We start from the raw sequence: 13246 nt of genomic DNA on the forward strand, positions 1-13246 counted from the left end.
TCAGATTTTGTCATGGTCTGCTGTGGGCTTGACTGTAGTCACTCTTTTTTTAGGGGACTGGGAAGAAAACATGTTCTTTCCTGCTTCTTTCTACACCCAGTACAAAAACTCACGTTATCTAGCAATAAACTACAATTGTGGGCCAGACTTCGTGTGCAACTGCATGGTATCTTTGTACTCTCCTACTCTCCCTATTCACCTACTATGAGTTAGTAAATAAGGAGTGTTATCCCAGTGAAACCATGTGAAATTAGATTATGCTCCCCAAGAAGCTTTGCCAAGCTCTCTCTCAGACTGCCTTTACTGATCCTTCAGTATTCTTTGCTATTTTCAGGAATTCTCATTATCCTTCTGATACTAATTTGACTATCTTCTTCAAAATAAGGAACTTGCTTTCTTGGATTTGTCCTCTGTTAACTTCTGTTATTTAGGTTCGTCCATTTTATAATTTTTTATTTCAGAAATAATAGAGTCAAATTAAACAACTATACATTTAAATTTATTCTGTCAGGCAGTGAATAAATGTGATACATGCAGCTGCTAAAAAGAAGTGTATCACAACTAACAATGCAGTTTTTGTATGATCTAAATGCCCATCAATTTGATTATGCAGAACTTGAGAGATTATCTGTAATCACATCATATGGTAACATCAGAGATACCACTCACACCTCTCTCGTTGCCAAGGTTCTAGTATGTGGTAATAGTCTCTGCTAGTCCTGTGGGATAAGGGAGAGATTCCAAGTACTTCTCCATACCTGGTCTTGGTTGGGTGCAATATTGCTGCAGCAGAGTACTAATAACTCCTCCCCCTGCAGAGTTTTCTCTGTAGCCTACTAATTTGGCCCACATTCCTGTTCCTTGAATATATGTAACTTTTATGTTGAAGATTTTGTAAGTCTGTGAACATGCTTTTAAGTTGAAGCCTGTAATTTATGTAGTCTGAGAAGAGGAGCCTAAAGCCTTCTAAGAACAAAGCGTCTGTGCATCTTTCAATGTAAGATTTACACTGTGTTACTGTGATTACCTTGTAAAACTGCCAAATTTGCTATTATGCCCTCTATTATTTCAAGCAAGAATCAGTTGGTTTCTGCCATTCTTTTGAATAACAGAAAGCAAGATAATGGCTCATGAGGAGACCTTGATAATTGAGTACGCTTGTAGAACTGCAAAATATTGGCTTTGAAGATTAAAGTCCAGGATGTGAATACTATCTAGTCAACTTCACTAAAACAATTCTTGTCATAACACAGCTGTGATCTTTTATAGAGAATGAATAGAGTGGTTGTATAGTATGGCAATTTTTAAGAGAGTCCAAGGGAAAGTTCATGATGAAAAGAAAGGTATGGAAATATTATTTTCCTGCCTACATATCCATCCTTTCTCTACCACTACTGTTCATGCTATCTCCACTCTGCACAAGCATCACCAGTGTCTGCTCTGTTTTATCTTTCTTGCATAGTCCCAACTTTTTTTTTTTCTTCCCAGCTGTTCGTATGACTGGAATGGCATTCCACTTGCTATACACAAATATTTCTCACTCTTTTTTTCTTTCAAAAACATCCACAAAAGCCAACTGTTCTGTGAAGTGTTCCAGCCACTTGTTATGTTGTTCATTTTGTAATGTATAAGCTTTTGACATTAGAATGGATGTATTTTAAGTCCTTTTGGAAGAGCAAATCTCTGTTTAGTTTGGCACAGCTTTTCTATTTTATATCTCTGCGCACTATTGCACTGCACAATTAGTCAGTTAATATATAGTTTATAAAAATCATGTCACCAGTATTTTCTATCCTCAGATAAATCTTGCTTCTCATTGTTAGTCCATAACTGTAGCTTCATATGTACTGTGACATGGATGTATGAAAGAGCACACTGTATCAGAACTACACTGTGTGATCATAACCTAACCAGTCAAATTGGGGAAGGAGAAAGTTTCACCCCTGGAAGACTGAAGTTCAGGCCACTCATGCCAACCCACTCTTTAACCTAACTGACAAAGTTCAGGCAGCTATCTCAACAGATAAACTGTCCAGTTCACAAAGGCCCAAACTTTCCCATGTATATGAAACCAAGAGATTTTCTAGTGTGGCTGCCAAAGGCAGCAATATTCCATCTACTTTTTAATAATTAAGTAAGCGATAGAATATTTAAGATAAAGAGAATAATTAAGTAAGAGAATAAGAGAACATTTGTATAATTTAAAAGCTGGGCCAATTTCTGAAGAAATGGATGATGTGAGACAGGTCTTTGTAGCTTATAGCAGATATAGAGAAAAAAGAGTTCTCCACGTGGCTTTAATAACAGGAGATCGCCTGATGTATTTGGTGAAACATAATAAGCAGGAGAGTCAGTTTAGAGGTCTTTTGCCAATATTATCCATTGTTGGAGTCCTGCATGTTCTTGGGCTGATAGGTTCATAAGACCTTTGATGAAGGCCCAAAAACGGTAGTTAAATTTCAGAGTTATCTTAAAATAACCTATTTCCCAGTTAGACTATATCAGTTTTGTATGTGTGTATATATGCTCTTTTCCTCTAATGTAAATGTGCTTAGTAATGTTTTGCCTCTTAAAAACTGTAATGAAAAGGAAGGGAGTGATCATAGGACATAGTTGATTTTAGTTGCATATGAATTGGTTACATCCTCTCTCTAAGATAAGATTATATGGTGGGGGCGAAGGACCATAGGCTATTTGTGAAGGTATTTGGGTGCATACAGGCAGGTAGGCATCCAGTGAAATTACAAAAGCATTTAAGATAGTTAATTTCAAGCTGCTTAAGTGTTTTTTGTAATTCGATATTAATCTGCATATTTAGGCATCAAAACAACTATATAAATCTGTATCCATACAGTAGACCTCTGACTCGTGTAGGTTGCGTTCCTGGGCAACCACATGCAAGTCAAATTTCACATAAGTTGGGACTGGGTGGTAGAGCGGCCCTGCTACCTTTAGGTCCCCTCGTCCTGCCTGGGCCTGGCTCCCTGCTCCCATGAGCAGCAGGTTGTTCAGAGCCAGACTCAGCAGAAATGGTCAGTTTCCTGGCTCCTGGTAGTGGCGGGGAGCTGGGAACCAGGCGGCAGTTGGGCTCCCAGCTCCCCTCCTCTTGTAGGAGCCTGGAAACTGACCCACACTACTGCACATGTTAGTTTTCTGGCTCCCAGGAGTGGTGGCCAGTTGGGAGCTAGGTGCAGCAGCGCTGGTCAGTTTCCCTGCTCCTGCAGGCAGAGGGGAGCTGAGAGCCAGGCTGCCACCTCATTCCTGGGTCCCCATCACTCTCTGGAGCCTGGAAACTGACCAGCGAAGCAGCACTGGTCACTCTCCTGGCTCCCGCAAGTGGAGGGGAGATGGAAGCCAGGCTGCCGCCTGGTTCCCAGCTCCCTACCACTCTCTGGAGCCAGCTGGGCCTGTTGATTTCCACCTGGTTTTCAGGTAAAGGTAGGGGGGAAGGCTGGAGGAGAAAGTCACAGTTCTGAACTTGAGCTCTCTCTATTGAGAGTAAGACAGCTTTGTAATATCTCTGTAGGGACAAACAGAAGAGGCTTCTTGGAGTGACTGAGGATTATAACTGGCAGTGTTCATGGCTAAACTTCCTTTTAGGGAAAAAATAAAATCTGCCCTGTCCTGAAGCTTGAGGGTAGACTGAAGAACCAATTGCTTTTTTCCCAACTATAAGATCTAAAATGTAATAGTGAAAATTCATTATAATTTGCTTTGTCATGTGAATGCCAGATTCTGTTGTGTTGCATTGTTTCTAAGGGAGGGAGGATTATGTAGATATGGGAGTACATCAAGAATCAGGAACCATTAGAATGGAGTCCCAGCCGTGGGGACCCTATCAGGAATGGAGTTCCCTGGTAGTCCTGCATTGAGGAGACAGCTAAGTACCAGCTCCTTTTTTTTTTGACCAAAAAAAGCACTGGAGTAAACAGATATATTTTGAGGAAGTCCTCAGGGAGTCTAATCAAGTTTGAAGAAATGTTTGAAGAAATGTTTTCTATATTACTTGAGCAATAGCAGAAGTTTTACAAATATTCATTTTTGTTTTGAGAACTCATTTCAGTCTCAACTATGTTTACAGAATTCATATTTGATTTAAGAGTGAAACTGGAAAACTAAAATTAAAATTGATATAAGGATATGTGAGTTGAATATCCTACTGATAAGACAGAGGGGGCATTCAGTAGGAAAATAAATTTTACACGCCCTAAAATTTTTTTTTTTTTTTACTTTCACCTGTGAAGATTTCCTGGCATATTCTGGTTTGTTGGAGAGCCGCCAACATAGATCATTCTTTGAGATTGCCACCATGGTAGAGTCTGTGGTGATTTAAAATGATTCAAACAAGGAAGTGTTCAATGAGTACAATAGCTGGACAAACTATTTAAATCTGCTAAGTAACTTGATTGCCCCCCAAGCCCTGTTGAGGTGGTGTTTCTGTGCACTAATATTTCAAATTCAATTTCACCTTTCAATTTTACACTTTTAAGTAAAGTCTGCTATCTTTCATTCTCCAAGCCATCTCATGAACATAATTCCTAACTTAGATATGTACACACACAGACACACACTTCAATAGTTTCTAAGGCATAATTTCATTTCTAATGGCAGCACTAGTTTTCCTTCCTTTCCAGGCATGAAAGAGTTGTAAAATAATGACAGAATAATCCAGTCGTTCCCCATCTGGGGACCATAGACCCCTGGGAGTCTGTGAGGGGATTGCAGGGAGTCCATGGAAAAAATAAAATAGAAGTAAAAATGATCATAGAAAATAAGTTTTAAATAAATTGCAAAATTGTAATTAATTATTATTTTTAAATTAAATGTCTTCCCATAATGGTATGTATTGCTGTCCAAAAATCTATGAGGTGATTTCCTTTTTCACTTAATGAACTGTACCTAGTGGATAGAATTGGCTTTGATGGTGTCCACAAACAGTTTGGTGGGGTGTGTGAGGGTCTGAGAATGGTCTGAGTATTGGCTTGGGGGGGGTCTGCACTAGTGAAAAGGTTGCAAACCACTGGAATAAACTGTTAGCTCTCTTAATTCCTAAAAAACTCTGCGTTGTGTGGAGAAAGAACCATTTCACTAAGCCCCCTATACCCACCTATTTTTAATCCATAGGAGCCCAGCCCATAGGTCATGTAGCTGTGCTGTGTACTGGTGGGTGGAAGCAGAGTACTCATTTTGGATGGTGGCTGTAGCACAGCACCTACAGCTACTTCTAATTCATTCAGTGTAGGGCAAAACCCTACTGATGTCCTGTGTTAGTTTGGCAACATTTCAGGGTTATGACCCTGTAATCTGACTTCTGGAATCCATCCTCCAGGATTTGCCTTATGTGAAAACTGTATCCATAGTTGTTGGTGTCGTGTGTGTGTGTGTGTGTGTGTGTGTGTTGGTGTCGTGTGTGTGTGTGTGTGTGTGTGTGTCTTTGATTCTGTATATACTTCACCCCCAAACCAGCAACTTTCTGTTGAAATTAGTGGATTACATATATACAGTCATTTAAGTCTGCTGTCCTTAGCAATGTATGTTTGTTTTTCAGCATGTTGTTTGCACTGGGTTATGGTGCAAGGTGGAAGGTGAGAAGGAGTGCAAAACTAAATTGGATCCACCAATGGATGGGACAGACTGTGACAATGGAAAGGTACGATGCCGATTGCCTTATAACCAGTGGAAGTAATGCAGCAATTAATTTATTTGTGACTACATTTTAGAAATTGCCTCTGCAAAAATGCACACACATTAATTTTAAATATGAGATGAATAATTCTAATTTGTAAATTTTAGGAAACATTCCACAAAATACTTATTATGATAACCTTACCGTAGTATGCAATAGAGAGAGTTTTATCGTTGTCTGTCTCTTGATAGTTTTAGTGTGTTTTACTGAGTTCTCACAATAGTACAGAATATGAATAATTCAGCATTACTATACAAATTAATTTCACTTTTGAACAAATCTAATATACTCAGTGTGAATATCGTTGGGGTGGGGGAAATACACATATACATTTGCCTAATTAAATAGTTATTTCTGTAGATCTGCAGCTTGCTGGTGCATGGTGAAAAGGTATCTGTCTCTATGCAGAGAGAAAAATATCTAACTTAACCAAACCAAAGCATGTTGGCACATTTTCGCTATTTTTGTTTAAAACTAATTCTGTTTATTGTAATATATTTTGCAAATGGAATGTTATTGTTTCACTGTTTTTGCACTTTATCTATAAACAGAAATATGAATTATGAGTGGTATGAAGATCTCTGCTGGGATTTAGAACCCTTGCACTCACACTATTTATTAGAGTTAATCTCATACAAAAACCAGTTTGGAATTATTGTATCCAAATTACTGAAAAAAAAAGGTTTATTTCAAACATGTTTTAAAGTGTCACAGCCCCTGAAAGAGTGGCAGATTTCCTAAAGAATTCATTTAAAAAAAAAAAAAAAAGGTCACTTGAAGTGAGATTTCTGTTATATGTCCATCAACAGCTTTTATGCTTAGGGAGGTCTCTGCCAAATGTGTGCTGTCACAATAAATGGAGGTCAAGTGTGTTAGCCAACTCTCTTTTTAGAAAAAAGCAATAAACAGCACAGAAACATTCATATCTTGCTATTCTCATGGTATTACACTGCCAGCTCCTGTACAGTCTCCCTCAGGGATAATTTGCCCTTTGAATCATAAAACATCAAGCCAAAGACAGTTTTCATCATCTCAAAACCAAACAAAACCACAAACAGAATAAGATAAAGTATTGTGATAATATCACTGGGAACAAGCCATTATTTATTTTTATTACCTTAGAATAATGAAATACCATCACCCTAATGATACTGGTAAAGTAGACTTGTGCAGCCTAGCTAGTATTTTAAAACAACTGCTATTTCTTGATAAAGGTAGCATTCTTTTCTGAGTAAAAAAGATATTTATGTGTAAATCCACCATGCGTTGACAGAGCAGAACCTTAAGGATATATTATAAATGGTGCAGGGACAGCTATGGGTAATGTTACCTGACAGTTTCCATTTTGGGACCTTGTTTTCTGTGGCTTATAACTTCGTCAATCTTTAACAGTTCAAAGTGAAATTATCCATTCTAGGTTTCTACCTCTTGCTAAATATTTTTGGAAAATTTCAGGAAATATATTTAGGCAGTTCTCAGAACAAGATTTGCAAAAATACACTGCTTTTTGTCATTTTTAAAACCATTTTATTGAGAAGTGGGTAGTGCCTCTGTTCTTTGAAACATGGAATTTAAGTTTGTGAGGGAAATCACTGGTACTGCGGATATGATTATTGCCATCCTCATCAAAATTATCTCAAAATTAGCTGACCTATGAGTCTAAAATCCCAGGTCTCATGTGCTTAGAAGAGATTTGTTAGCATTTCACAGTTTAATCCTGTTTACTGAGCATGCCCCAGGGACTGAGCAGGACATTCCCAGCAGTTGTTTCTCTGAGCATCTGAGGGTTGAAGCTGCACTGGGCAGTGAAACTGAGAGCAAGGGCCTTTCTGTCTGGTGCTCTCAATGTTAACCTGTGAGGCTCAGCCATCATGGAGAAAGAAGAAACCTGACTGGAATGATGAGTGGCCCGAGCTTGGAATGTGGGCCTCAGGACATGGGGGCCGCATCTGCACTAGCAAGCCCTATTGAAAACTAAATCAAAAGGAAGGCCCCTTTCAAAAGAACCTGCAAAGTGTCCATACACACAAAGCTTTCTTTAGAAATTAGTTGTGAAAGATCACGCCCCAGCTTTCAAAATCGCTCTTCCATTCTCATGTTGGAAAGAGCCTCTCCTTTCGAAACCTACTTTTGAAAGAGTGGTCCTCCATGGCACCCGTCAGCTGGCATGTGGAGATGCTCTTGCCAGCACACAAGACATTCTATGGCTGGTGCGTATGGCCGCATTTAAATACGCAGCAGCCCAGAAGCTCCATGCAGGAAGCTGAGAGCATGATGGCTGCAGGTACCACATGAACCTGTAGCAGCACGAGCGAAGCTGCAGCCCACAGAGGCACCCCACCGGATGCATGGCACCCCCCAAGACCTCCGTGACCCTCAGGGCCCCCCCTCCAATCAACCCAAGGGATCCCCAGAGGACAGCCAGGGGCCAATAAAATGGGCCCTTCCTGGAGCAAGGAGGAGATTAAAGACTTGATGGGTCTGGGGAGGGAGGAAGAGGTGCTTCTCCACACCACCTGCTGGAGCAGGAATGCGGTAGCCTGTGTCTGGCTGTTGGCGGGACTGAAGACCTGGGGCCATCTCCACCCCCTCACCCCACACTCGGTGGACCAAGTACGGTCTAAAGTCAAGGAAGTGCTCCAGGCATACACCCAGGCCCGAGACACGGCTGGGTGTTTGCGGGCAGCACCCACCTGTTCTCCCCACTACAAAGCCCTCACCCAGCTGTTGGGGCTGAAGAATGCTGCCAAGCCAGAGGCCATGGTGGACATGGCGGTGCTGGAGGCAGAGGCCCAGCTTATTCTATGCAAGCAGGTGGGACCCTCAGGCATGGACCACAGCTGGGAGCAGGACTCGTCCTCAGAGGGCAAGGGGGCCCTGGTTACTGAGATCCCCTCAGGCTCCTCCAGCAAAGAACCTCCACCTGGGTCACCCCTGAAGTCCTCGAGAGACTGTCAGGTATATGACCGGTGAATCAGACCCATTGGGCTGGGGGTGGAGGGTCACCCATCATAGCTGGCAGGTAGCCGGCCACCTGGCCGCCTGCCCCATCCCAACATATTCCAGCCGGCTGCAGTCTGTGACCGGTGAGGCAGCTCATGCACAGCACTCCATGCCATGGACAGCACCACAGCCCACAAGCCTGGGGAGGGGGCCCTGGAAGGGGACGGAGCCCACTCGCTACACGACCCATCCATGTGGGGGCTCCCAACTGCCCAGGATCCCCCCAGGACCTACCAGGGGCCTGGCTGTGGAGAGTGGGGAGCATGGACCCTGGGGCCAGAGCAAGAGAATTATAGATGTGATTTATATAGTCACTATATATGGTCACCCTCTCCCCTCTTGTCTCCACAGCACCACTGTCTGAGGGTCAGGTAAGCCCTGTCCAGGGCTGGGAGACCTCTCCCCAACTGCTGAGGGGGATGGGCCATTGGGCCACCCACTGCCCATGTGGCTGTGTGCCCAGAGGCCATGCTGCTGCCAACACGGCAAGGACAAGGAGGAGGCTGCCTCCCAGACAGCGGCAATTTGGGAGCAGACAGCTGTGCTCCGGTGGTGGCTGGAGGTCGAGGAGGTGGACGTGGGGTGGCGGCGTGAGGCCTGGGACGAGGTCACCGGGGCCCTACGGGCCCTCACCCAAGCTGTCACGCTACCACCTCCCTGGCACCTCCTGTGTCACCTCCTGGCACCTCCCATGCCACCTCCCCTGCTGCCCCCAGTGCCAGTACCCTGGCCATCCCAGACCTCCCCAACTTCCTCTCACGTGATGTCCCCCCACCTGCCCTGCTGGAACTGGTGCAGTTGCTCCTGGCCAGGGCAGGCCATTGCATGCTGCCCCCCTACTCCACCTACCCCTGGCACCCAGGCTGTGGTTGCCATACCCCCAGCATGCCTCTACCTCCCTGTGGTCCCACCCCGTCCCAGCTCCACTGGGGCCCCCGACCTGTGGTGGTGGAGCCACCCGTGTCACAGTGGGTCATGGCCCTTCACCCCTATGGAAGAATAAGACCCACCCCCTCCAGGTTCTGCTGCCCCCACACCCCACACTAGATATATAGTTCTCCCATTCTCCCCTGTATGTAGCCCTCTCCGCCATTTCTATCATTGGTTCCATACCGTTCTTTTCAAGTTTTAACGTTTATTTGAAAACTCCCCCATGTCCCATGCAATAGGTGGGGGAGGTGGGATGTGTGCATGTGGGAGGCAATGGTGAGGGGGGCACATTTAGGGGTGGTAGTGGGGCATGGGGGGGGCTGTGGTGGAGGGTGCCGGGGGGAGGGTCATTGGGGCCCTTCATTGAAGGCCCCTCTGAGGACCTCCCTCATCCGCACCTCATCCCAGTTTGCCAGATAACACAGGGCATGGGGGCGCTGCTTGAAGCCATGCACTGCCTCGACAGCCCATCACAGGATATAGCACTCCTGCTGACTCTCCACAACATTGTGGAGAGTGCAGCATGTGGCCACTACTGTGGGCACATTCCTGAGGCTGACCTCCAGCTGTGTGAGGAGACAGTGGAAGTGCCCCTTGAGTCAGCTGAAGGCCTGTTCTGCCATGCCCCAAGCTCACTTCAGGCACTCATTGAAGCACTCCTTGATGGGATCAGTCTGTCCCGTGTAGGGATGCATGAGCCGTGGGTGGAGGGAGTAAGCGTCATCGGCCACTATGCATGGGGGCATAGTGGTGTCCCCGACGGGGACGTCTTGTGAAGGCACGTAGGTCCCCTCCTGCAGTCTGCAGCCCAACCAGGAGTCTGAGAAGATCTGGACACCATGGGCCCACCTGGACCATCCCACGCAGATGTCCAGGAAGTGGCTGTGGGCATCCACGAAGGCCTGGAGGACTACAGAGTGGTACCCCTTTCTATTAACATATCACCATGTGCAGTAGTATGGGGCCTGGAAGGGAATATGGGTCTCAACCAGGGCCCCAAAGCAGTTGGGGAAAGGTCAGCAAAGCTCTCCGTGGTGGCATCGAAGTCCACAAGATTGGTTGACCTTCTGCGGGAGAACAGCACTGATCTCTCAGACAACCTGCATGGGATGGAGGGGGTGTGTGCCATGAGTGCACATCAGGGTGCCCCTGACCCCTCCCCAGAGCTCTCTCATGCCCCTCCCTGGGATCCTCCCCTATCTCTGATGGTTGCCCTTTCCTAAGAGTCCCTCCCCCTCCACCCCCGGATGGGTGTGTGACCCCAGCATCACTTACCTCCAGCAGGATGCTCCCGATGGTGGACTTGCCAACCCTGAACTGGTGGCTAACCGTGTGGTGGCTGTCTGGGGTGTCCAGCTTCCAGATAGTGATTGCCACACATTCCTCCAGGCAGAGCGCGGGCCTCCTCCGTGTGTCCTGCTGTAGAAAGATGGGGGCCAGCCAGTGTCACAACTTGAGGAGGGTCTCCTTCCTCATGCGGAGGTTCTGGAGCCATCACTCATCATCCTCGTCCCACGCAACCACCCCGTCCCATCTCTTGGCGCTGGTGGGGTGGCACCACAAGTGCCAGATGGCATGAGGGAAGGTGCACGGGCGGTGCCCCATGGCAAGGGCCTACAGGACTGGGGCAGGGTGGGGAGGGGAGGGCTGCAGCAATTGTTGTGGCCAGCAGCCTGAGCACATTGCTGCTGGCATCCCTGTTGGGGAGCTGGCTGAGATCTGTTGGGTGCCCATGGAGTCCTGTGGCTTCTCTGGGCACAGGGTCTGCACTGCTGTGTATGCCAAACTGGCCCTCTGTGTGCGCAGGCCGGGGCTGTTTGGGAGGGGCCCTTTAAGGGAGCAGCTGGGTGTGGTGTCCGGAAGGGCTTGTCTACTGTGCGACCCCATCTGCGGCGTTTCCTGGCTTGTTCTTTCGAAAGGGCTCCTGGGGCTGTGTGGATGCTCCCTTTTGAAAGAGTTCCAGTCCCTTTCAGAAGACTGGATCAGTGGATGTATCTGCTTTTGGTTGCATCCGTGCTCTTTCAAAGCCTGGTCTTTCAAAAGGTGCCTTCTGTAAGCTTACCTTTCGAAAGTGCCCTGTAGTGTAGACACAGCCTGGGACAAGGGGTGTCTGAGGATACAGACACAAAGAGCTGGGCATGGTGTGAGAGTCTGAGTGTAGAGCCAAGAAACGTGGAAGGGACAGTAATATGTAATCATGGGTAGGGTGACTTGGATTGGCATAATGAGGCAAGATGAGCTGGAGGAGAGATGAGGTCCACAAAAAGGAGCTGTGTGATTAGGGAGACTGTTGCTGGTATGAAGAGCTCTAGCGGGGACAGAGACAAAGAGCCAGGGTGTGATTCAGGGATTGGGATGAGGAACCAGAGGGAGGCGGCTGGCACTGGAAAATGGGGATTGACTGTGGGGCAATACTGGGACTGAGATGAGAAACTGAACCAACACATGAGGGGAGACGGAGGCAAGGAACAGACTGGTTAGGCCAGGGCAGAAGATTCATTAGCTGCCCCCTAGAGCACTAGGACTTAATCAAGGGTAGTTTGTGTAGTGAATGAGGCTGTTCGTAGGATCTCAGCCTCATTTGTTCCAGAAATAGGAAGGTATGAAGTGATTGAGACAATGGATGACAGGAATGAAAAGGATGGGCTTATGGCTTAAGCAGATGAATGCCATCCTGGAGAACTGGATTCTATTTTGGCCTGCACCATGGAGTTTCTGATACTAGGCAAGTCACTTACAAGACAAATTTTTCACCAGTGACCACTAACTTTGTGTTCCTCATTTGCTGAGTACCTGACTGGAGACTGTTGGTTTGATTTGCAGAAGTGTTGAGTGCTCAAAGATGCAGCTGAAGTCAATGGAAGCTGTGTTTTGAACACACGAATTGCTATAAAATGCTGTGTTCTCTGAAAAATAAGTACATGGGCATCTTGAATTGGGCAGTGCAAATTATTGTACGTTTCCAACGTTAATGCCTATCTGCCTCAGCTCACCACCTGTAAAATAGGTGTAATGCTACCTCATCACCTGAAAAGAGTGATGTGAAAATACACGAATTTAACGTTTGTGAACACTTGAATATCATGGTGACAAGTCACCATAGAAGATCCCACAAGAAAATAAATACTTCTGTTGTTATAGCAGGATTTTAACTGAGTACAATAAAATAGCCTAGGGCTACATATTGAACAAATAGAATAAAGCAAAATACAGAACTTAATGAGCACTGATTATCTAGTCATCTCTAAGGACAATTATATTACACACAACTAGTAGAATATAAGCAGACATTCCTGAAACATCTTAATTATCTTATTGGACTAGGAGAGATTTCTTTCCATTGTCATGGTCTAAGATCAATTTCTTATTACCTAATCAGTCCTACTCTGTTTTGCTTGCATCATGGAAGCAATATATTGTTGTGCAACATTCCTTTATTTTGGAGGTGATGGGCATTTCTATTTATCAGTCTGCCTTTTTCATGCTCATCCTGATCAAATTGTTCCACAAGTTCAGGATTTGTGAGCATTCCTCAGCCTACTGAGTGGAGAGTTCCTTTTATCCCATATATTTACAGTAATGCATACTCTTACATGTAAGATTGGAAGGGTTAGATTTTTGTTGGTG

The 13246-nt window shown here is 45.4% G+C and overlaps 1 protein-coding gene across 1 annotated transcript in view; it reads left to right on the top strand.

The window, feature by feature from the left end:
* ADAMTS19 (ADAM metallopeptidase with thrombospondin type 1 motif 19) overlaps window positions 1–13246 on the top strand; it is a 284879-nt gene that overhangs the window by 168556 nt on the left and 103077 nt on the right. Inside the window, exon 11 of the mRNA XM_074994147.1 lies at window positions 5549–5650. Coding sequence (XP_074850248.1) covers window positions 5549–5650 — 102 coding nt within the window. The remainder of the gene's footprint in view (window positions 1–5548; window positions 5651–13246) is intronic.

Source organism: Carettochelys insculpta, chromosome 5 (genome assembly GCF_033958435.1).
Source record: "Carettochelys insculpta isolate YL-2023 chromosome 5, ASM3395843v1, whole genome shotgun sequence".
NCBI lineage: Eukaryota > Metazoa > Chordata > Testudines > Carettochelyidae > Carettochelys > Carettochelys insculpta.